At 41.1% G+C, this 25,614-nt stretch overlaps 1 protein-coding gene across 1 annotated transcript; it reads left to right on the top strand.

Annotated features, from left to right (window-relative positions):
* The first annotated feature begins 1,929 nt into the window (after window positions 1-1,929).
* CUNH2orf80 (chromosome unknown C2orf80 homolog) lies at window positions 1,930-24,654 on the top strand. Its single transcript, XM_033232100.1, has 9 exons — window positions 1,930-2,026; window positions 4,939-5,068; window positions 6,979-7,060; window positions 8,951-9,033; window positions 10,770-10,857; window positions 11,257-11,328; window positions 19,467-19,554; window positions 20,507-20,625; window positions 24,188-24,654. Exons 2-9 carry the CDS (start codon window positions 5,028-5,030, stop codon window positions 24,194-24,196), a joined length of 582 nt encoding a protein of 193 aa, XP_033087991.1. The 5' UTR covers window positions 1,930-2,026; window positions 4,939-5,027; the 3' UTR covers window positions 24,197-24,654.
* Window positions 24,655-25,614: the final 960 nt, after the last annotated feature.

The raw sequence follows: 25,614 nt of genomic DNA on the forward strand, positions 1-25,614 counted from the left end.
TTGTAATTCAAATATTTTTGTATTTAATTCACCATTTAAAATATATGGCAGTTTTTACAAACCAATTTTGACTTTTTATTTTTTTTTTTTTATTATACTGCAATTCTTTAAAGATAGAAATGCTTCTTAGCCTCAATGTGAGAGGTGTTGCTGGCAGGAAACTGGGAGAATCTGTTCTATTCAACGACCTCATCAAGGACAAAAACCAATAGGACTATGACTCTGCCTTCAAGAAGAACGCAGTGAAGAAAAGACAGTTAATATGGCCACCTTAATTTTTTTCCAAGAAATGTTTTGGAAACCTGACATGATTGGCCTTACCCAGACCTTTTATTTCTCAACAAACTCAAGGAGACAACTTATCCTGAAGTGCTACCCTTGGAAATACCTTCCTAAAAACAATAATAGCAACAAAATAACCAAGAAAATTATTTACTAACCCAATTGGAGAGAATAAAAGGTCATGCTTCAAAAGTTACCATTGCTTTGTTGTCTAAGAACAAGTTTTACTTTAAAAATAAAATGACAAGCCAGGTGCGGTGCCTCATGCCTATAATTGCAGCACTTTGGGAGGCCAAAGTGGATCAGTTGAGGTCAGGAGTGTAAGACCAGCCTGGCCAACATGGCGAAACCCTGTCTCTACTAAAAATACAAAAATTAGCTGGATGTGGTGGCATACACCTGTAATCCCAGCTACTCGAGAGGCTGAGGCATGAGAATCACTTGAACCCAGGAGACGGAGGTTGCTGTGAGCTGAGATTGCACCACTGCACTCCAGCCTGGACAACAAGAGCAAAACTCCGGCTCAAAAAATAAATAAAAAAATAAATAGTAAACAGTCACAGTAGAGGAGAGACTGAATTATTTTTTAATTTTCTCTATAGAAAATACTATGAAACCTTGGTCCTATTAAGAGATAATCAAAGAGTATGTAAACAAAAAAGGAATTTTAGAGTATGTTAAGCAGTTAGTAACCATGAAAATATTAATACTGATTTTTTGTTTATGGTATTTTTCAGCTCTTTAAAATTTGTAACTTGTGATTAATAGTTCTACATAAACATTCAATTTTGTATTAGTTTCATATTTACAATTCTGCATTGTTTTTATTAAACAGGGTCCCCATAATGTAAAAACTTCAGGCTCACCAAACCCGGAAGTGTCTAGGTACAACATAAACTCAATATGGAGTGAACAACTAGTTTAGAAAATTCCAAATCTATGGTTTTTTCAGTGTCTTCCATAATGCGACCTCAGGTAATCAAGTGACTTACTTGGCCAGTGGAAAGGAGTGGAAATAAAGATTAAGAGGTGTCAACAACAGACACCCAGCTGTAGATGGGCCAGAAGAACAAACTCTGCCCCCAGTCTAGTGGTATAGAGGAGACACAGACAGAAACCATTAGCAAGCTTTAAGCAAGGGAGCAAGTGTTTAAGACAAGGAAGCAGGTGTGTGGGCAGGGATCTCATTTATCATTGGAAAGATGGTGATGGTTTGAACCCAGGTGATGTTTCTTCAGGATTGCCACTGTTTTGTGTTGACATTCACCAAGTAGAATGATCTTTGCATCATTGGGTACTTTGGAGCACCCTAAGTATGTAGGAGTCAGAGTTTTACTAGCTTCCCCAGCAATCCTTGCTTAGTCAATTGATTCCTACGTCTGCAGCCAAATGCTATAAAAAAACTCTGGGGGAGGTAAACTCCTCCCATCCTCCTGGCTTTTCAATTAATCATTTAGATGGGAAACATAAGCCTACTCAGGTAAAAAGACACGTGAACTTCAGGCCAGGATCACAGTCCTGTCCCAAATATATGACTTTTCACCCTCCCTCAACCCTTAATGGGGGTGGGCGTGGGGGAGTGTATTTTTAAAACAAATGATTTTAATTCATTCACCGTTTCCTAGCAACCAGGAAAAAGCATGTTATCCTGATGTCTGTGAGCACCAGTCTGAGACGCGCGGATGCTCCAGCATGCCTCCAGAAGCAGAGAGAGAACAAAAGCACTGGAATAGGTCTCCGGTTGGTGAGCAATTCTCAAAGGGGAATTTGTTAAGAGCAGGCACCTAATAGAACAGCCTGAGAGACCTGTACCACGATTGCAGGGGTGCAGCAGGGAACCTGCATGGGATGTGCAGATATTCTCCAGGAAATGATATTCCTATAGAATCTGGGGGCTCTTCTAGGGAATTGTTTCTATGAAACAGTTAAAGCCTGAGACAGCTGACATCTTTCCAGTACCTCTTTTGTGTGTGCTTTCAGCCACACACAAAACACACAGCGGTCTTGTTTTCTTTAGAGCTCTATAGTCAGAGAAGAGGGGTAACTGGCAGAATTCAAATCTAGCTGAATTAGAGTCCGTGCAAATGGCCTTCTTTAAACCAGGCGTAGCTACCAAATGCATATAAATCACTGACTTCTACAGCTGTAAGGAATCTCTCCAATCATTCAATGCTTTTTTTTACAGAGGAAGAAATGAAGAAACATAGAGAGGCAAATTAATTTGTTCAAGGTGCACAGCTAGTTGGTGGCCTCACAGCGTTTTCTGATCTACAGCTTAGTGATTTGGGAGTGGGATATACTCATATTTTAAAGATTGAAACCTTTGCATATTATACTATATTGAATGGCGGTGGTGGGGGCAGGGGATGGGGAGGATGAGGGATGATCTAAGAGGAAGCTGTCACAACAACCGAGCAACGCAAATATTATAACTTGTAAGTCTGAAACTCAAAGGGCTTGCTCAGAATTACAAGACAAGAATGGATTAAAGCACATGCTAAGTGTGCCTTAGTCCCCTTCAAGGAATTGAGATAGGCCAAATAGTCTAGCAACAAATGTTTTTCCAAATTATTGAATCAGAAGAATTTTAATGCATGCCAGACTTTATAGAGTTACAGAATGTTGGGGTAACAAGTGCTTTTGGCAATGTTAGCCAGGCCCATCTTTTTAGGATACTACCTGAGGCTGGGAAGCAGAAGATGCACAGCCGCATCAACGAGTGTGGCTTTCCTGGGTCCAGTGCTCTTTCTTCTCTAGGCAATGGGACCACCTCTATGGTTTGCTGCATTCTCTCCCCGTTGACTCTGTAGGGGGCAATATTTTGTCTTGATACTTAATCAATTTCCTGTGAAATGCTCTCACTTTCTTCCCACTTTCATCTTATCCACATCCCGTTCACTCCCCAAAAACTGAAGCAGATGTAGCAGCAGCAAGAATGATCCAAAATGGCCGGGCACAGTGGCTCATGCCTGTAATCCCAGCACTTTGGGAGGCCGAGGCGGGTGGATCACAAGGTCAAGATATGGAGACCATCCTGGCCAATATGGTGACACCACCCTGTCTCTACTAAAAATACAAAAAAATTAGCTGGGCATGGTGGCATGCACCTGTAGTCCCAGCTACTTGGGAGGATGAGGCAGGAGAATCGCTTGAACCCAGGAGGCGGAGGTTATAGTGAACCGAAACTGTGCCACTGCACTCCAGGCTGGCAACAGAGCGAGACTCCATCTCAAAAAAAAAAAAAAAAAAATGTATCCAAAATAATGAAGGTGGCCTAGGGAATACTTTTAGATCAGCGCCATCCTGTTTGCTCTTTGCTTACTGTTAGTAGAGCTGAATCAAGTGAAGCTTAGTGTTTATATGGTACCATTTTTAAAAAAACATTTCTAAAGTTTGTTTTCCAATCATCTTTAGAGTAGTGATATAAATACACGTACAATTTTAAAAGTACGAAGGGTAGTATAATAAACACCCATGGGTTTAGAATTCCGGAGTCAATAACTACTAACATTTTGTTATATTTGAGTATTGGGGTTCCTCAGAGAAATTGAACCGACAGGATGTGTGTGGATACACACACACACACACACAAGGTGCAGTATAGGCTTAACCATCTCTTTTGCTCAAATATTTTGATTTTAAGGAATTGGTTGACATGATTGTGGGGTCTTGGCCAGCCCAAAATCTGATAGAGGAGGCCAGCTGCCTGCAGACTCAGGGAAGAGTTGCAGTTTCAATCCAAAGGCTACCTACTGGCAGATTCCTTCTTGCATGGGGGAGGTCAGGCTTTTGTTCCGTGAAGGCTTTTGACTGACTGGACAAGGCTCACTCAGCTAGAGGGCAATCTGCTTTCAAAATCCACTGAATTAAATGATAATCTCATCAAAAAACACCAGAAACATCCGGATAATGTTTGAACAACTATTTGGTCATAGAGGCCCAACCATAAAATAAATTTAAAAATAAATAAAACATCACAGATAGTGGCCCAACCATAAAATAAATTTAATAATAAATAAAACATCACAGATAGATGTCCTATTTATACCTCTCCCTGAGTACCCCATTCAATAGTGCTGATTTTCTATAGACTCCTTTTTGATGACTTCAGACCTCTTTTGACCCCATCACCTGATCTTCAATTTCTGGTTCAATGCAGGGGTGGGAATTGAAGACATATTTCCCATAACCACATTTTCTTTCAAGGACCTCCTGGCCATAGGAGGGTGTAGATGGATTCTATGGAAAACTGCATTATGAGCCACTGAGCCAGGGTGAACTCACCGGGAGTTATGCTCACAGAAAAACCCAAACACATTCAGATCTAGATGGATCGCATCCATCTAGTTTGGATGGTTCTGCCCGAATAGTCTCATCAGTTATTGCACAAACCATTTTGGTTTTACTTGCTAGATTATTGCAAGGAAGAGTAAATTAAGTAAATAAGTGCTGGAAAAATTTGGAAGGAATAAAAGGTGTCAAATAAACACAAAGTACAGTGCATGAGCCTCCAGGCAGCTTTTTGACCCCGAACCTGCTGAATAAGAGGCCTGAATGAGGTGCTCCCTCGGATCCCTTCCAGAGCCTAGGACTCCATGACTGGTATTTGGAGTGATAGCATCCCTAACTCAAATTCTCTCTGATTTGCTGCTGTAGCCTCTAGGCTCAGAGAAGCTGGGTCTTCCCACAGGATCTCAAGTGTACTGTCAGCTGCAGATACCTGCTCAGCTGGCTAAGCCTTTAACATGGAAAGAAGGCTCATAAAGAAGGAAATGAAAAAGCTCTTGTAAGTATGATTGAGAATAACTTTCATTTATGACACTTGGCATTCAGTGGATTTCATGTCATATATGGCTTGGGTATTGGCAGCGGTTTAGGAATCTATTTCTGCATGGTAGGAGAAAAACAGAGGATGATCTGGCCTCTCTTGGTCTCCTGCCAGGGAGGCCTCACATGTAGTGTAAGGCAGGATGCTGAAACTTTTGGGAGGATGTTTCTGCTGGCAGCCTGCACATCCAAGGTATCCGCATTCTAGAGCCCGAGAGCTGAGCCTATGTCCCAGTCAGCCTGTGTAGGCAGGATGCACCGTTGAAAGGGTCTGCCTCTGCTGGTAAAAGGTATAGGAGAGATTCCTGAAAGGGCCCAGCATCTGAATTGCAGCCTCCTGCTCTGCCTCTTTTATTGTCAGCCTTATTGACTAAGAAATTCATCTCCTTTTTCTTGACATCTGAATGTTTTGAAACAAACACAGAAAACAACAAGTTTCCTTTGAAACAAATGTTTTCCTCCCATGGTAGTTTTTCTTTGACTTGTACTTAACAAATGTTGGTGAAAGATCACAAACCATATAAAAAGAAAAAAGAAAGATTATGTTCTATCTCGTATGTATTATAGACACAACAGTAATACCCTGTTCATCAAAGAGCTATCACCATCCCCATCAAATATCTTTTTTTGGCCTTCTAAGATAATTTTATTTTAACAAGCCCTTAAGAAATACTAGAAGAAATTATGAATTTACATATATGTACATACATACATGTATACACATAAGTGAATTCATATATAGTACACGTGTATACATATATGTGTATGCACATATATGTGAATTCATATTCATCTCTTGCTTTTAAGCGGATATTATATATTGGCATCAGACTTCAGGAAAATGAATTTGACCCAAAAGGAAGAAGGGAACTTACCTTTCTAGATTACATGGTAAAGAAAGGCACGCTGATGCGAGTCGTATTTGTGTTATATGTTAGAGACCAATAGAATAGTAAAGAACAAACCATGATCAGGAATGCCAACTCTTCCACATATCTCATCCAAAGAATTGGAATTTCAAAAGTGATATAAATGCAAGTTTATATCCAAAGAATACATTTAGGCTACTTTAAAGTATCCTGAAATTTCAGTAGAAATTTAAGAATTTTTATCAATCTAGTTAAGCTTAGTGACTCAGAAGAAAAGCTTTTAGAAGCCAGAAATAAACTTATTCTCCACCTTATGTCAAATTGTGAAATGTGCCGAAATCAACCTGGGAGATGCCATAGTCCTTCTTTTCCTGCACCCATTTCCTCTCTCTGATATTCCCGGGGTAGCACCTCTCTCTCTTCTCTCCTCATGGTGCTTATTTTACCTTCTTTTATTAAAAGTCACTGTTAGGAAAGGATCTGCTAAGGATGAACTAAAATGGAATCACTAATAAGTTTTCATGCACTCCTCCTCCTAAGGGTATTTGCATTCTAAAGAGAAAAAATCTTATGGCAAAAGAATACTTACCTACAGAATTGTATGTATCTGGAATTTATCAACTTTGGACATGCTGCTTGAATTTAACATGGGAAGCAAGCAAATGATTATTTTAAACAGCGTGTCTCAATCCTTTTGGTCTTATAAAACCATTTCTGTGTGTGGGTATTTGGCATATTATTTACTTTCCTGTAAATTCTGTTCCAGTTGAGTTTAATTTTTAGATAAATGTTATTTCAGTTAATTATGGTTAGACATTTTAAACTGCAGCACCGTAGAATTACCATGTAAACCAAAACTGAATATTAACTCAGCTACCAGAGTATTAGCAACTTCTGTTGTATTTTGTTGGAGGAGGGAGGGATGGGGGAAAAAAAGCCTTCTTCTGCAGACTGAGCCTGTGTCACTCCAATGGTTCAATGCTGCTCTCTTGCTTTTAAGGGGAGATTATATTGGCATCAGACTTCGGGAAAATGAATTTGACCCAAAAGGAAGAAGGCAACTCACCTCTCTAGATGATATGGTAAAGAAAGGCATGCTGATGCGAGTCATATTTGTGTTATATGTGTATTAAAGAGACAGAGAAAGGATCTAATTTATACAATAAACAAGGCTAATATTGACACCCATCCCCCAAATGTCCTCTTCCTCATCTTCTCCTCACCCTGAGATTGTTCATATGGTCATTTCAACCCACTAACCAGAAAGCAAAAAGAGAATGAGAAAATAAAAATCATGAGAGTTATTTGCTATTAGGAAAGAAGATTAAAAAGCAAAATCAATGCAAGGCAAAATGTTACCTCCGTGGAGTTAAGAGTTTGATAAAATTAGCTATCACGTAGTTCTCAAAATAATTTCTTTACCATTTGCATTAGTGGGGGAAAACCAAATAAATTAAGTAACCCTAAAAATCCTTGGTGTTATTCATTTTGAAACCCAGACTCAGGATCTGAAAGTTCACATCACAGAAATTAAGGAAGAAACCATATGAAGATCTAACTCAAAAGAAATCAGCACACCCTCAGTTTTTCCACTGCCCATTTACTATCCTTGCACTAATAAAAAAGACTCTTTCCCTCCACTCCCCTCTCCTCTTCTTCTCTGACTAAAGTAGAGTCAGTCTCACTGGCTTTCAAAACTACCCTGGAGCTAAGGAAACAGTTAAGCCTTATTCTCTCTGTACACATATTAAACAGATAAATTAAGTAGATTAGAGCAGTGCTTCTCAAGCTTTAATGAGGTCATATTACAAGGCTGTTTTGATTCAGGAGGTGAAATGGGGTGGGCCCACGGCCTTGGAATTTGCATTTCAAATAAGCAAAGAGGTGACGCCAAGGCATCAAACCTTGGATCAGGTTGCAACAACTGGTCATGGTCCCATTCTTCCTGTTTATTTATTCATTTAGGTTCCCTGTTCAGTTGGGTTCAGTCCCTGGAAGAAATAACTCCACTGTTTAAAAATGTTAAAACTTCAGAACGCCTCTACAATAATTAAAAACAAAACCAATCTTCCCTTTTCTGTGTGTGGGGACTGAAAGGAGAGAAGGAATATTTTGATAGACAAATGGTAAATATGCTTACTGAACAAGAATTCTTAGGAATTACTAGGAAAAGGTGGTCACTATGATAAAAATGAGCCTCTGCATTCGTTCTCAGCTTTTTACTATATGTGCGTGTAAAACTCTCAGCAAGTCACTCACTCAGGTCTATCCCGCTCCCCGCCTGCCCCATCCTTGCTTCATTATAGTTCCTCTACCTGTGATTTCCTTCCCCATCTGTAGACATTCTCATCCCACAAGCCCCAGCTCCAATGAAGCTTCCATCTCTGAAGCTTCTTGGGATTCTAGCTATCTCCCCAGGTAGACATAAAATGGCCCATCCTTCCAAATTCCCACCACACTGCCCCTGCACCCCTGGAAGCACATTTCTTACATTCTGCTCATAGAACCAGAAATTGTTCCCTGAGGGCCTGTTCCCCCAGCCTTACCTTTTTCTATTTTAAAATTTAGGGAAACTGAGACCCAGAGAGCATCAGTTACTCACCTAAGGATATTCCGTGAGTTGTTAGCAATACCTAGATTTGAGCCCAGATTTTCTGATTCCAAGTTTATTATTCTTCACTGATCTCTCCTTTTGTTTCCAAATCACAGAAATCAGATAACTGCTCTAGTGGGAAATAAATTTAATGTCTGAAGATCCCAAAATATTTCTGACTGATTCATCCCTGTGAGGTGAGGTCTGAGAAAAAAAAAAAAAATCTGTCTGAGCATCAGGTTATTAAAGCTAATGATCCTTCCCATTTTGGACATGACAGACTAGAATAGGCTTAGCAGTACCATTGTCATTGGGTCCAGAGAGTACTTCGGCCAATGTCTAAGCCTGTTTCTTTGCTTTCTGTGCTTCCTCCTCCCAGGCACACTATGACTTGGCCATCAGTGTTGCTTTGCAATGGCTGCATCCCTCAGAAGACTTAACTTGGTTGGAGTGGGAGGAACTGTAAGTTGAAATAGGTTTGTTGCTTTCCTCTTTAATTTGTGCCTATGATTAATGATAGAGGAAGTTCCAGCCCTAACATCTTCCATCATGAGGCACTCTGATTTGAAAACACTACAGGGTGAATATCCCCTTCAACGAGACACCTGAGGAACCTCCACAGTTGCCAACTTGAAGAAGTTACATGTTTCCATGTTTTGCATCTCTACCAATTGACTTCTGTGAGATAAAAGACTTTCTTGCACAGAATGTTGTATCTTAAGGGGCCGGGTGTGGTGGCTCATGCCTGTAATCCCAGCACTCTGGGAGGCCGAGGCAGACTCATTACTTGAGGCCAGGAGTTCAAGACCAGCCTGGCCAATATGGTAAAACCTCGTCTCTATTAAAAATACAAAACTTCGCCCAGCATGGTGGTGCACACCTGTACTCAGGAGGCTGAGGCAGGAGAGGAGAATCACTTGAACCCAGGAGGCGGAGGTTGCAATGAGCCAAGGTTGTGCCACTGCACTCCAGCCTGGGCAACAGAGTGAGACTCCATCTCAAATATAAAGAATGCTCTGTGTTAGAAACGTGACTGCTTTGCTCTGTGCATGCCATAATTTCAAATAGTCAGTTCTACGGTTAAAGGCTGTAATCTTTTCCTAAGGACTAGCAAACACAAATTCTTAGGCATTTAGGCAGATATGTATCTCAGCTGAGTTATTTGAAGCGCAGAATAATTTTCTTTCTGGGATTACTAGCATTTTCTGTCGTGTGTAGGGAGTGTACAGGCAGACTCACTCAATTGGTAAGAACACAGAACTAATGAAGACAGGATCAAATCACTTATTCCAGAGGCCTGTTATTTTTTTTTTTCTACTCAGTGGCTCTGGACTACACACCTGATCCTAGAGAGATGTTAACAGTTAGGGTTTAGCTGCAATGAGCAGAAAATCCAATTTGAACAGCCTTAAGCAAAAAAAGGTGGGGAGTAGATTTTATTGCCCTTGAATCTGAAAAGTCCACAGGTAGGACTGTGTTAGGCATGGTTTAATTCAAAACTCAAACAATATCATATGGATCTACCTCTTGACTCCATTTCCTCAGGGTGAACATCATTCCTAGTTTCAGCCTATTTCATTATCAGAGGAAAGGTGGAGATATATATACACATATATATACACATACATATATATATACATATATATACACACATATATACATATATACATATATATACACACATATATATATTTTTTAAAATCACATAATTGTGTCTTAGTGGCTGTTACCTGACTTGTCTAGGGTTGGACAGTGGCAGTGCAGGGGAGGTAGAATACACTGACAGCTCAGTCCACAGTGTATTTTTCGCCTTTGGAATCTAGCGGTGTAGTGGGCTCCCCTAGAAGCATATAGGCTTACAGTGGGGTTAGGTAGTTCCCCCAAAGCAAATTGCCACAAAAACAGAAAGGATAACGGTTCGCAAAACCGTAAACATCCCCCACAGTGGCCAGTCTGCCAGTCTTTGATTGCTGTGAAAACATGGATAGATGAGGCCAAATTCATCACCATTATTGGAAGGTTAAAAATTCAAAGTTTGGATTTCATTGATGGAGGAACAATCACATCAGTTTTATTAAGATAAATAAGCAGATAGCACACAGCCATTGCAGATTACTTATCAATTATCATCACAACCTCAGCAGGCATCAAAAATAACAAGAATAAATCCTCCACTTGTATTTCCTATTCCCCATTAGGAAAATGCCATTCCGTGGCAGACCCATGTATCCAAATCGTAGAGAACGAGAAGCTATGATTTTATCATCTTATGCTGGAATCTTAATGGTAAGGAAAAGAATATTATTTGCCTGTATGAATATTTCATATCTACTCTGAGCATTTTTATAGTAATGAATATTTGCATTATTTTTCAACCAATGTTTCTAAATGTTTAGGAGTTACTAATAGTAAATGCTTCATTTTTTTAACATAATAGAAAGACTAACTTCTAAACTGTATGTGAAAACATTTATTTAAGAGGCAAAGAAAAAAGAAAAGAATGAGAGACATAACTCATTGGTATCTGTAAAACTGATTCATCCATTGATCAGAAGTTATTTACTGTATTTAGTACTCATACCCAAGCACAGTTTTAGACATACTGGAGCTATACTAGCTTTGTGTTGTAATAAAAGAAAAGCCATGGTATGATTATACTTTGTTAATGCTGTTGTTGTTTAACAGAACAGTATCCCGATTGAGGAAGTCTTTAGAATTTATGGGGCTGATTCTTCTACCAATTCTGGTACCATCAAGGTAAGGGTGACCTGGGATGGTCAATATAAGGGATTTTTAGAGATAATTTATTTAGTGTATAAATGTATAATGTCGTATTTTCAGACATCAATTACTAAATAACAGTTTTGCATCAAAATGTACAAAACCAGACATAACCATTTCTTACCTGAATAACATGTTTATGAAATGCCTTTCATATGTAAAAGACCACGCAGTAATAACAAATGTGTCTCGTGTAAGGCTGAGAAGCGTCAGCAAAGAGGCAGCAAAGAGAGTACCAGGCTTGAGGGCCGAATTTTATTCTGCTGTGGTTTTGCGGTTTTTTTGAGACACAGTCTCGCTCTGTCACCCAGGATGGAGTGTAGTGTTGTGATCTCGGCTCACTGCAAGCTCCGCCTCCCGGGTTCACGCCATTCTCCTGCCTCAGCCTCCTGAGTAGCTGGGATTACAGGTGCCCATCACCACGCCAGGTTAATTTTTTGTATTTTTAGTAGAGACGGGCTTTCACCGCATTAGCCAGGATGGTCTCAATCTCCTGACCTCATGATCCACCCGCCTCAACCTCCCAAAGTATTGGGATTACAGCTGTGAGCCACCGCTCCCGGCCAACACTACTTTTATTAAAGACGGGTATCACTACTGGTCTCAAATTCCTGGGACCCAGTAATCCTCGAAATCCTGGCCTCAGCCTCCTAGGTAGCTGAACTATAGGTGTGAGCTCCACTGCCAGCTCCTCCCATGAAACTACTTTGAAATCATTAGCAGTAGAAGCAGCAATGACCTGGGAGTTCAGAAACCTGGGTTTAAGTTCTCACTCCACGACTATGAAACCCTAGATGCGTCCCTTTCCTCCTTTGGGCCTCCATATGACTGATCTTAAAAAAAAAATGGGTGTTCTGATTAATGTTTAAGACCACTTCCATTTTTGACACTTGTAAATGTATGAACATTAAGTAAACATTTAAATATGAACTGCTGTTTAGAGGTGAACTACTGATCCCTTCACCTTCGGATACCTCTAGAAGAGGGAAGAGGGAAGAGGAAGAGGAAAAGGAAGGTGGGGTGGTGAGGGCCATGCAGTGGGAGGGAGGAAGGGGGAGAACCAACACCCTCATGCCCAGGTCTTCCGCTCACACTGTGGCTTTCCCTGCCCCCACCTGGATTCAGAAGGGAGGGCAGGGCAGGGGCAGGGCTGGGCCACAGGAATGCCTGCCTCCCTTACTCTTTTACTGCAGATCATTGTGCAAGCACTGGGGTCATGTAGAGTTCAAGAGCCTACCAGGTCCACCTTAGGAGTCAAGTGTTTACATCAAAACCAACCTTCCTATCACCTTAATCCATATGTAACCTGACTGTAGTCCTGAGACTCAAATGCCCTTGATGATTGTGAAAATCAGAACTTTCTCTCTGATCCCTCTCGTTTCAACTCACTTCATTCATTCACTCATTCATTCATTCATTAATCTGTTCATTCAGTATAATTGTAGGTGCAAGGGACACAGTGGTGAGCAAGTCAGACAAGATAACTTTTTAAGAACATTTTTGTAGGCAGGGCGCAATGGTTCACGCCTGTAGCACTTTGGGAGGCCAAGGTGGGTGGATCACATGAGGTCAGGAGTTTGAGACCAGCCTGGCCAACATGGTGAAACCCCAACTCTACTAAAAACACAAAAAATTCACCGGGTGTGATGGTGGTTGACTGTAATCCCAACTACCGGGGAGGCTGAGGCAGGAGAATCTCTTGAACCCAGAAGACGGAGGTTGTGGTGAGCTGAGATCACACCACTCTACTCCAGCCTGGGCAACAAGAGCGGAAACTCTGTCTCAAAAATAATAATAATAAAAAATTTTTAGGGATGGGGGTCTCCCTATGTTCCACAGGCTGGTCTTGAACTCCTGGGCTCAAGCAATCCTCCCACCTTGGCCTCTCCTAGTGCTGGGATTACAGGCATGCACCACCACACCCAGCCAAGATTACTTTTCCTATAGATCTTATATCCTATATTGGAGCTTACCTTGTCTGAGATATAAGCCACCCCAGGCCTGATGCTCCTCAGAGATCAAGATGTTCTTGGTTTTCAAAGAAAGCCCAGCTCTCTGTGTTCCTTGGATAGCCAAGCAAATCATACTGCTTCATTCCTGCTTGCCTTTTTCTGCAGCTTTCTCCCTTCTAGGCTGCCCTTTCTCCTTTTCCCCTAACCCTCAGCACATATACATGCAAGCGTGAGTCCCAAACCCTTCTGTTTCAGTCACTGTTTTCTCCCTGTCATCTTCTGGTACCTGGGAAAGGTCTAGAAAGGTATCAGCACATCTGACTGGTTGGTCCCAACTCACATGGCCAAAAGACTAATATGGAAAATCACATCCTCGAGAGGATGGCACTGTGGACCCCTCCAGGCTTGGCTGGGTTATCATTCAAGAAGGTTTGCAAACATGGTTGTCTGAGTAGCTCAGATAAATCAGGTTCATTTAAAGTTGCTAGAAGGCCAGGCGTGGTAGCTCACGCCTGTAATCCCAGCACTTTAGGAGGCAGAGGTGGGTCGATCACCTGAGGTCAGGAGTTCGAGACCAACCTGGCCAACATGGTGAAACTCTATCTCTACTAAAAACACAAAAAATTAGCGGGACGTGGTGGTGCATGTCTGTAATCCCAGCTACTTGGGAGGCTGAGGCAGGAGAATCGCTTGATCCTGGGAGGCAGAGGTTGCAGGGAGCCCAGATTGTGCTACTGCACTCTAGTCCGAGCAACAGAGCAAAACTCCGTCAAGAAAGAAAAGAAAGAAAGAGAAAGAAAGGAAGGAAGGAAGGAAGGAAGGAAGGAAGGAAGGAGAAAGAAAAAGAAAGAAAAGGAAGGAAGGAAGGAAGGAAGAAGGAAGGAAGGAAGGAAGGAAGGAATGGTGCTAGAAGGGGAAGACAGACCATGTAGAGGTGGACCAACCAATCTCTACCTATCCATCTGATCACTCATTTATTCATTAAAGAGCCTTTGTTCAGCACCTTCTGTTCAGTGACACATAGTCCCCATTCTCACAATCAGTGACAATAACCAGCTCAGAACAGAAAGAGGTAATATTATCACAGAGGCTGACTTTTCTTTAAAGCCTCGTATTTGTTTTTTGTCTTAGTTTTTGTTTGTTTGTTTGCTTGTTTTTCTCTTGAGACAGAGTTTCCCTATTGTTGCCCAGGCTGGAGTGCAATGGCGCAATCTTGGCTCACTGCAACCTACGCCTCCCGGGTTCAAGTGATTGTCTGCCTCAGCCTCCTGAGTAGCTGGGATTACAGGCATGCGTTACCACACCTGGCTAATTTTGTATTTTTAGTAGAGATGGGGTTTCGCCATGTTGGTCAGGCTGTTCTCGAACTCCTGATCTCAGGTGATCCACCCACCTCAACCTCCCAAAGTGCTGGGATTACAGGCGTGAGCTACTGCACCTGGCCGCTTGTATTTGTTTATTGCTATGTGGTGTGAATGATGGCTCAATTTTATATATATATACACACACACAAACATACTATATATACATACAAGTGTGGATATATATAATTGAGCCATTGATTACTGTACTACGATATATGTATACATATCTGTATATATGTATACATGTGTGTATATGTATATGTAATATACAGATATGTATACATATGTATATATACTATATGTATATGTAGTGTATATATAGAGGTATGTTATCCGAGAGGCAGATTGTGTAATGTTAAGCACTAGGATTCCAAAGCCTGGCCTCCTGGGTTTGAATCCCAGCTCCACTGTTACAAGCAGAATAATTCTGGGCAAATGTTCTAACCTCTCTAATTCTCAATTTTGTTTGTAAAAACAAGGACGCAAAGACAGGGTTGTTGTGGGAATGAAGTGAGTTAGAATCAGTGAAGCCCTTTGTGTTTGGCACATGGTAACCTCCAAATAATAGCTTTAATTAAAGTTCTGGTACTCAGGGAATGGAGGTCTGGGGCTGTCCTGTGCACTGTGGGATGTTTCACAGCATCCTTGGCCTCTACCCATTAGATGCAAGTAGCTTCTCACCAGTTGTGACAATTAAAAATGTCAGCCCGGTGCCATGGCTCATGCCTGTAATCCCAACACTTTGGGAGGCCGAGGCGGGTGTTATCACTTGAGGTCAGGAGTTCAAGACCAGCCTGGTCAACATGGTGAAACCCCGTCTCTACTAAAAATACAAAAATTAGCTGGGTGTGGTGGTGGGTGCCTGTAATCCCAGCTACTCAGGAGGCTGAGGCAGGAGAATTGCTTGAACCTAGGAGGCAGAGATTGCAATGAGTGGAGATAGTGCCACTGCACTCCAGCTTGGGCAACAGAGGGAGACTCCGTCTCAAAAAAAAAAAAAAAAGTCTCTAGACTTTGCCAAATGTCCCCAGGGAGGCAAAATCACATGAGATTGAGAACCACTGCTCTAAATATTCAAAAATTAAATAGCTAATCAAGTATCCACGTGTATTATTAACACAATGTAAACTTTGCCTCTTTTGGACAATCAGTTATCACAGAGGGTGTAATTTGAGTTACCAATACGAGAGCCTAAGAGCCTGAGGATCTGCCCCGTGAGCCTCACAGGCTCCCCACTTGCAGAACGCCAGTTCAGGCCTTACTCTTGGAGATACACATCAGCTGCACGCAGGGACTTTTGCCACATCTTGAATTAGGAATTAGCAGAACCTCTCAATAGAAATGTAGCGTTTCAAAGACTGAACTGTAAGGCTATTTTAAGAATCTTTTGGAATTTAACATAATTTCAAAAAATGGTTTTAACTAGAAAGAGGAGTAAAAAAAAAAAAAAAAGATATTGCCAGAGATTCTTCTTTAATTGCTACATATATCTGAATGATTCCTTCCTATAAAATGTCTCCTAAGCAACAGCTAAAATCCTTCCCAAGCAAAAGCTTAAAACTCTGTTGAATACTAATCAGATTATGTCGAATTTCCTGCAACTGGAATTGGCCACATGACACAATATGGGTACTGTGCTAGGCTTGATGACTTTCTCCGGGAGTATGTGCTGCCACCTGATGGTAGAAAGGCGTCATAGGCGCAGAATTGCTCACCAACTCTTAGCCTCAGGTTCTACCTCCTGAGAGGCAGTGGGTTTTTGCTGATAGGGAGCTTTTTTCTGCTGAGGATTCTGGACTCCTAGAAAAAATTCAACTAAAGGCCTTATGCAAATGAGGGTTACTGACAACTAGTCCCGGATAAATATAAAATGTCTTACTCTTTTTTTTTTGAGACAGAGTCTCACTCTCTCACCCAGGCTGGAGTACAGTGGTGCGATCTTGGCTCACTGCAACCTCTGTGCCCCGGGTTCAAGTGATTCTCCTGCCTCAGCCTCCTGAGTAGCTGGAATTACAGGTGCGTGCCACTGCGCACTGCTAATTTTTTTTAATTTTTAGTAGAGAGGTTTTGCCATGTTGTCAGGGCTGGTCTTGAACTCCTTACCTCACTCAAGTGATCCACCGCCCTTGACCTTCCAAAGAACTGGGATTACAGGCTGAGCCACCGCACCCAACCGTGTCTTATTCGATTTTAACCTGAAGAAAAGAGAACATAAATCTTCCTTCAACAAATTGAACACACATAAAAATATTCTTCAGCTCCATTTGATGGAGAAAGAGAGAGACAGAGAGAGTGGAAATGAGCACATCAGAGAGAGGAAACAGACAAACGCAGGTGGTCAGACAGCACTAGAACCTCTGGTTTCCTTCTTTCTTCATGAAGCCGGACCCCAGCGTCTGACTGGCTATCATTTGAGTCCATCTGACTGGCTATCATTCGAGTCCATCCTAACTGACATCCAAGTCCAGAGCATGTCGCATGCAAACAGACTGATGCCCAGTCGCAGCTTTGTCACTTGCTAGCTGTATGTCTTCAGATAAGTTATTTCTCTCCGATTCCCAGTTTCCCCATATGTAAATAGGCATGTCTAAATAGGCATGATTACACTTCCCCAAACACACCTGATCACTCTGAGGACTCATCGCGATCGCACGTATCGAGCACACGATGGTGGCACCAGGGGACCTTCCATTTTAGTGCTGCTATTTCCAAGTTCACCCCCACTCAGATGGCCAGCCTCCTTCCTCCTGACAGCAGCCTGGTCCCTTCGTGATAGGCCTGGCTTCCACCCTCTCACACTTACTCCAGTAATTTGCCAAGCATCTTCTCTTTTGGGAGGATGCTGACTCAGACTGAATTGTGCAGAAATTTTAAAATGTTTTCATGATAAGGGGAGGGACCTATGTTTTAAATAAAAGTTCAATATTGACAGATCTTAATCATGAGGAATTGGCCAGGCGCAGTACCTGTAATCCCAGCCCTTCAAGAGGCTGAGGCAGGAGAATCACCTGAGCCCAGGAGTTTGAGACCAACCTAGGCAATGTGGCAAAAACCTGTCTCTACCAAAAAATACAAAACTTTGCTAGGTGTGGTGTTGTGTGTCTACAGTCCCTGCTTCTTGGGAGGTTGAGATGGGAGGATCATTTGAGCCTGGGATGTGAAGCCTGCCGGGAGCCAAGATCTCGCCACTGCACTCTAGCCTGGGTGACAGGGTGAGACCCTGTCTCAAAAATAATAATAATAGTAAACGAGGGATTAAAAACACACTTTCAATATTAATTGTGTCCAAATGAACACTTAACAATTTACATTTAAAGGACAAAGACCAAGCAAACCAACAAATCCAAGTGTGTAAAATGGAACAGTAGCAACAGCTTTAAAGCTCTCTGCATACCCTCTGCTGTCTCATACCCTTCCTTTCGCCCTAGGTTACCACTATTTTGAATTATATGTTGATTACTATATTTTACTTCTTTATAGTTTTACCATATATGCATCTCTAATCTATATGTTGTTTAAGTTTGCACATTTTTTGAGTTTTTATAAATAGAATATTAGCAAATGTGTCATTTAATGGTTTTCTTTTTTCATTCAACATTATGTTTGAGAAACTTATTAATACTGCTGCACACAGCTAACATAGCTATAGTGTCTTTTCACTACATATAGTATTCCACTCTAGGAATATACCACAATGTTGTCATCTATTTTTCCATTTCAGGCACTTGTTTTGTTTTGTTTTGTTTTGTTTTTTGAGATGAAGTTTTACTCTTATTGCCCAGGCTAGAGTGTGGTGACGCAGTCTCGGCTCACTGCAACCTCTGCCTCCTGGGTTCAAGCAATCTGCCTCATCTTCCCGAGTAGCTAGGATTACATCATCCGCCACCACACTCACTTAATTTTTTTGTATTTTTAGTGGAGACGGGGTTTTGCCATGTTGGACAGGCTGGTCTTGAACTCCTGACCTCAGATGATTCACCCGCCTCAGCCTCCCAAAGAGCTGGGATTACAGGCATGACCTACCACGGCTGGCCGAGTTATTTCTTGCAAAAGCAAAAAGCGTTGCACAGCAAAAGAGTTTCTGTGTGGTATATGCCTAGGAATGAAATTGCTAAGCCGTGGGTATAAGCCTCTTCAACTCTCTACATAAAGCTAAATTGCTTTCCAAAATGGTTGTGCCAATTCTATTTCTACCAGCAATGCAGGTTCTCCACATTGGCTTATTGGCTTTTTCAGTTTTGTCAGTCTGTTAAGTGTATTATGGTATTTCACTGTGGTTTAAATTTGCATTCCCCTGATTACCAACGGACAACTATTCACGTGTTTCTTCTTCTGTAAAGTGCCTGTTAAAGACTTCTGGCCAGATGAGTGAACCAACATTTCTGCATTAGGTGGGCAGGGGGAGCTCTGCCAGCAAGGGAGAGTGGGAATTGGAGGACATCAGGAGACATTTCTCAGAAGCGGTGATATTTGAGTTACATGGTAAAAGAGAGGTAGGTGCCTCTAGGCAGAAAAGGAGGAAATGGCTATAAAGGGAACTATGTGAAGAGTATCTGTGCGTGACAGGGCATTCTAGGCAATGGGAACCAAGTACAGAAACAAAAGGCCATGTGTGCAAGTTCACGTTCATATGCTTCACATGCCCCATCAATGGACTGTGAGTACTGTCCATTGGACAGTACTCAAGAATTGGACTCAAGGATGCAGAGTTGATTAAACAGGCCAAATGCTGTAACTAGCAGGTGTTCATGCCACAAAGGATGGACAGATTTTAAAAGTAGGACTGTTTTCCTTTCAGGTTCCCCGAGTTTCATCTCTCCGCCTCTCCTTGCACCCCTTTGCCATGTTAACAGCACCCAAAGCAGCAGAATACGCCCGCAAACAGAGTAAGCCTGGTTACTTTCATCTGCTTAGAGGAATGTAAGTAAAACTAGGAAATTAGGAAATAGCCTCACCAGGTAAGGTCAAAATTGTAATGGGAATTAGCTTTCTGTGTCTGGTTGAATTTGAAAGAACCAGGGGCTCTTAGGGCTTGATTTCCCTCCATTACTGAAATCAAGGAAGCCTTATTTCTCAGATGCTTTGGTAATGGGAGCAAAGCACTCCAGAAGCAAAGGATCTAAAACTGTGGGCGGGCTGGACAGGGTAGCTCACACTGGTAATCCCAGTGTTTGGGAGGCTGGGCTGGAAGGATCTCTTGTGTGCCCAGAAGTTTGAGACCAGCTTGGGAAACTTAGTGAAACTTCATCCCTACAAAAATAAACCGGGCACAGTGGCTCATGCCTGTGATCCTGTAATCCCAGCACTTTGGGAGGCCGAGGTGGGCGGATCACCTGAGGGTAGGAGTTTGAGACCAGCCTGGCCAACAGGTGAAACCCCATCTCTACTAAAAATACAAAAATTAGCTGGGCGTGGTGGCAGGCACCTGTAATCCCAGCTACTCTGGAGGCTGAGGGGAGATAATCTCTTGAACCTGGGAGGCAGAGATTGCAGTGAGCTGAGATTGCGCCATTGCACTCCAGCCTGGGCAACAAGAATGAAACTCCATCTCAAAAATACATACATACATACATACATACATACATAAAATAGCTGGCCATGGTGGCACACTCCTCTAGTCCCACCTACTCAGGAGGCTGAGGTGGGAGGGTTGTTAGGGCCCAGGAGGTGGAGGCTGCAATGAGTCATGATGGAACCACTGCACTCCAGCCCGGGCGGCACAGCGAGACCTTATCTCAAAAATAATTAATTAATGAAATTAAGTTAAATGAAACTGTGGACGTACACTTTTTTAAAAAAAGTTTTATATACAGATATGGTTACTCCATCTGTCTGTAGGTGTCAAGTCAAGAAAGGGAACAACAAATAAAAATGCCACCAGCAGCTCTACAAAGGAAGCAAATGCCACAGAATGGAAATCATCACAAAGGTTTTCAGACACACAGCCAAAGAACAAAGTAGGTATGAAATTGTAAACTGGACCAAACTGATACCAGCTATTTTGGGAGTACTTTCCTGATAGCGTGGTTAAAAGTTTAGCCTTTGGAGTCAGATGCTCTGGGTCTGCACCATTGCACTCCAGCCTGGGCAACAAGAGCGAAACTCCATCTCAAAATAAATAAATAAATAAATAAATAAAATAAAATAAAATAGCTGGCCATGGTGGCACGCTCCTCTAGTCCCACCTACTCAGGAGGCTGAGGTGATGCCTCTAGAGCCCACTGCTTACCAGCTGTGTGACAGCAGGCAAGCTAAACTCTCTGTGCCTTAGTTTCCTCCTCTGCAAAATAGGAAGAATAATGATACCTACCTCTTAAGGTTGTTGGGGTGATTAACCGAGATTATTCATGGTAAAAGTTTACAACAGTGCTTAGCACCGAGTAAACCCCAAATAAATACTAGCCATTATTATCTTTTCAGCATTTGAGAAATACTGTCCACAAGTTAATTGGCTGTTACTCTGTTGATGCAAAGAATACGTTGAGGAGAAAGTTTGTATTAATATCTGTATCCAAAATGTTCCTATTCTTGATTCCTCTCTCAGTAATAACAATTTTCTTTTTTCCTGCTTAATGTCTCCCCTGCTCCTGCCCATCTGATTCCCGATTTTTATGTGGCAGAATTTAGAGAATGATCAGAGATGGACAGGGCTGGAAAGAAAGGAGAAAGGGAGGAGGGCTCTTTGTTCTTCCAGGTCTGGGCTCTCAGCTGTAACGTGCAAAGTGAAAAGAAAATTTAAGAAGTCAGAGAGACTTCTCTGATTAAAAGAAGAAAAGCTGAGAGGGGAGAGAATCAGAAAAGTGGTACAGGGTGGGTGTCTGGGATATTTTAGAGTTTTGTTGAATGGGAGATGTTAGATATGCTGGAAGGCTGTAAGGCAGAAAGGAGGAAGGGAACTTTGAGAACTGATACGCTGACTTATGATTGGGTTTGCATCAGGAAACAAGTGACAGTTGAATTTTATTTTTATTTAGTTTGGCTGTTGTGCCATGCATTTTTAAACTGAATCTCTGAATAGACTGGACTACATGAGGCTTAGGATTTATTCAGATTTCAGAGGCAAACTATCTTCTCTGTCCCTTATATCTGATTAATTATAAATGTAACCTTATCATAGCAACTGCTTTAGCAACTGACTGAATTCTTTGATCATATCAAGGTTTTAATAAATGTTATTCTGATAACAGAACAACTGCACTATTTGGAAATTATCACCATATTCAATTTTCTTTCAAACGTATTTGCTATAATAAGATTTGAAGGTATTAGATTTTTTTTCTTTTTTTTTTTTTTTTTTTTTTTTTTTTTTTCTCGAGACACAGAGTCTCGCTGTGTCACCCAGGTTGGAGTGCAATTGCACAATCTCAGCTCACTGCAACCTCCACTTCCCGAGTTCAAGCAATTCTCCTGCCTCAGCCTCCCAAGTAGCTGGGATTACAGGCATGCCCCACCATACCTGGCTAATTTTTGTATGTTCAGTAGAGGCGGGGTTTCACCACGTTGTCCAGGCTGGTCTCAAACTCCTGCCTCAGCCCCCGAAAGTGCTGGGATTACAGGCGTGAGCCACTGTGCCCGGCCGAAGGTATTAGACTTTCTAGAACCATAGCTTTGTTTCTGAAGAATTTTTTGAAGAATTTGAAAAATGAGGTCATTTTTTATACGTGTTTGGAAGCAGCAAGTTTTAGAGAGCAAAACAAAGGAACAATGAAAAAAACAGTAACAACTCCAGAAATCACACACACACAATCTAGACTTTAAACTTAATCACACACACAAAAAGCTCTCTGAAATAGGGGTTTACAGACAACCCCCAAAGCCTCATCAATGGACCCTATGTAAGGAAAACCTACCTCTAAACATTACTCATTGGTATCTTATTTTTAAATATAATTTTGTTCCATATATATTTTCTTCCACAACCACTGAAGATTGTTGGGTTCTTGATGGAAGCATATCTTTTATTTCCTTAGTATTTCTCACAAGTATATGAAGTACTTTGCAGGCAGCAGAGATTCAGTAACTATTTTTATTTAGTGAATTGGCAGTAGGTAGTAAGTGAATAGCCCTTAGGTGACGGTTCTCAAATCTCTGTACCCTGTCTATAGTGATCAAAGGCTCAGTTCTGGGGACCAGACCTTTCTATAGGCTGATGGATGCTTGCGAGCCCAGGAATGTCAAAAGAAAAAATGCCCATGTTTTAGTAGGGCCCCAGGCCTTGAGATGAATCCCTTCCAGAAAGGCCCTTTCTTAACAATCAAATGACAGAAAACCCATTTGTGTTTTTTCCTTCACACTTTATTGTTTGTGCATTTTAGGCATTTTTTCAAACTCTTGGGTAATGTATCTTTTAAACTAGTTTTAAAAATTTTAATAGTGCCGGGCATGGTGGCTCAAGCCTGTAATCCCAGCACTTTGGGAGGCTGAGACGGGCGGATCACAAGGTCAAGAGATCGAGACCATCCTGGCTAACATGGTGAAACCCTGTCTCTACTAAAAAAAATATTAAAAAAAACTAGCTGGGCGAGGTGGCGGGCGCCTGTAGTCCCAGCTACTCGGGAGGCTGAGGCAGGAGAATGGCATGAACCCAGGAGACGGAGCTTGCAGTGAGCCAAGATCATGCCACTGCACTCCAGTCTGGGTGACAGAGCAAGACTCCATCTCTCAAAAAATAAAAAGAAAAGAAAAGTGTCAGGACAGTGGCAAGCAATAATATAATCACTCTCTTTATCACCACTCATGAAAAATTCATGCTATTGTGGAAGGAAATGAGACATAGAGAGAGGACAATTTAAATTTAAATCCAAAGCAATACATCAGAAATTCAAAACAGTATCCTACAAGCATAATACGTAACTGCTAAAAGGCCAAAAACTGATTTGCTTTGGGTAGTGCTGGTTAAGAGAAGTATAACTTTTTAATGTGAAAATAATTTCAAACTTAGAGAAAATTTGCAAGAATAATATACAAAGAACCCACATATTCCTTTTATGCAGAATCACAAATTGTTAATGTTTTGTTCTATTAGCTTTATTATATTCTGTCTTTGTCTCTCTGTATATAGATAAAGATATATAATTTTTTTTCTGAGCCATTAGAAGTTATATATACTCTACCACTTTACCCTCTGTCCCTAGGTGTGTGTTTCTTAAGAACAAAGTCATTCTCTTAAATAACCGCAGAATAGTTATCAACTTCAGAATATCTATTATTGGTACTTTTATTTAATCTACTCTCTATACACCAATTTTATCAATTGACCCAATAATTTTTTTTAAGCATTTTTTCCTTCTATATAAGATCCAGAATGGGATCACATATTGCATTTAGTTGGGAAATATAGCTCAATTTCCAAATATATCAGAATAATTCCATGAAAATTCTTTTGTAATTACATTAATCTATCTTTGTCAGTAAGTTAGTATCTGATATTTGACCTTAACTTCCTATAGACTTAAAGCTAATGTTTGTGTCCATGTTAAATTGATGTGCTTGATACCAAAATCATCTTTTATTCTGCAGGTCACTTAGAAAATTGGAATTGTACCATGGAACTTCATAATAGATTCTCTGGGAGCAGATGAGAAGCATCATCTTAAAACCACAGCTTTTGCCAGTACATTTTTCTTTACAACTAGTTTTTGATATAACTGCATTGAAGTGTTATTTTTGATGTTGAGCTTTCTTCTTTTAGAAGCATATTGCACGGCTACATTTTGTTAAAAAAAAAAAAAAGCATGATCTTATGCTACTTCATTGTGACTGGCAGACTGCTGGAGAATTCAGAGAGTATATAGTATTTCTGTATTAGAGCAAGCTGGCTTTGTAGCACATTTTACAAATGTGTGGCATTAAATATTGCACAGAGATGGAGTGGGAGGCAGATTTCCAAAGAGTTAATCCAAAATAAAATTAATCTGTCATTGATTGCCTTCACTGTGTTCTCATATGAAAAAATTTTTAAAACTCATTTCAATAAAGCATTAAAAGAAAAATGAATACAGGCTTTCTCTCAGTAGACTATAAAGACTACTAGGAGGGAAGATGCTCTGGTCTTTTAGTACCTTTCCAAAATGCTGATTAGGCACATGGCTTAGCCTGTCAATGTATGTAATAACAACTTGATCACATGAATGTCAGTATGCATGATACATTTCTTAAGGTTCTGGTGTGCCATCTGTCTACAGAACAGTTTTCATCAGCATGTGCAAAAACACAGATGCGGGTTGTAGACTTTTTCTGAAAATGGTGGTGTACTCTCATGCAGGGCTGGGAGACCAATGCAACATTTTCCACACTGGGTTTGATTATGGTTGTAAGATTTACCAGTAGGCCTGCAGCTAATTAGAAGGGAGGCAAAGGAGGGAATCAGCAACCTGTGGTCCCTGCATGCACTGCTAGGTGTCTAGCTTCATAGGACTTCGCCCAGTTTTCTTTTGCCTAGCTCTGCTAGTTATTTTTTTCTCGGTAGCTATTGTTGTCTCTCCTTTTACCACCTGCGCATTTGCCTTACATGCTGCCTGAGGATTTTCACAAATGACATTGTGAATGTGTTGCTAGCTGTGGTCAAATACTCTTTTAGAATCCCTCCATGGGTCTAAAGCACAAAGGTGTTTGATTTCATCTTCCTACATACATGTGGAATGACAAAAGACAGTCTGGGGTTTGGAGTCTTCCTCCACCCTTGCATATCTGAGGAGTGCTTCTAAATCAATACGTTGGCAGCAATGGAGAAGGCTCTCAGGCAGTCACTTGGGTTCAATGAAACAGTGATACTATTGAAAGGAAAAACACAGGCAATCATCATGCTAATTTTAAAAAACAAAAGCAATGCTAGAAGTAGAGTGGCAGGGGGAGGGGAGTGGAAGGATCCTGTGTATTCTTCTGCTCTTTGAGCCTCTCACAGACTCTCAGGTTATCTTTTTATTTTTAGCTCAAGAAGTGTTTAA

This window comes from Trachypithecus francoisi, unplaced genomic scaffold, assembly GCF_009764315.1.
Source record: "Trachypithecus francoisi isolate TF-2019V2 unplaced genomic scaffold, Tfra_2.0 Lachesis_group13, whole genome shotgun sequence".
Lineage (NCBI taxonomy): Eukaryota > Metazoa > Chordata > Mammalia > Primates > Cercopithecidae > Trachypithecus > Trachypithecus francoisi.

Excerpts from the sequence above, each read along its gene's own strand:
- CUNH2orf80 (XM_033232100.1), top strand. The coding sequence starts at position 5,028 with ATGGAAAGAAGGCTCATAAAGAAGGAAATGAAAAAGCTCTT. Across the intron at positions 7,061-8,950 it reads TCACCTCTCTAGATGATATG|GCACACTATGACTTGGCCAT; the intron begins GTAAAGAAAGGC and ends TCCTCCTCCCAG. Across the intron at positions 9,034-10,769 it reads TGGTTGGAGTGGGAGGAACT|GAAAATGCCATTCCGTGGCA; the intron begins GTAAGTTGAAAT and ends ATTCCCCATTAG.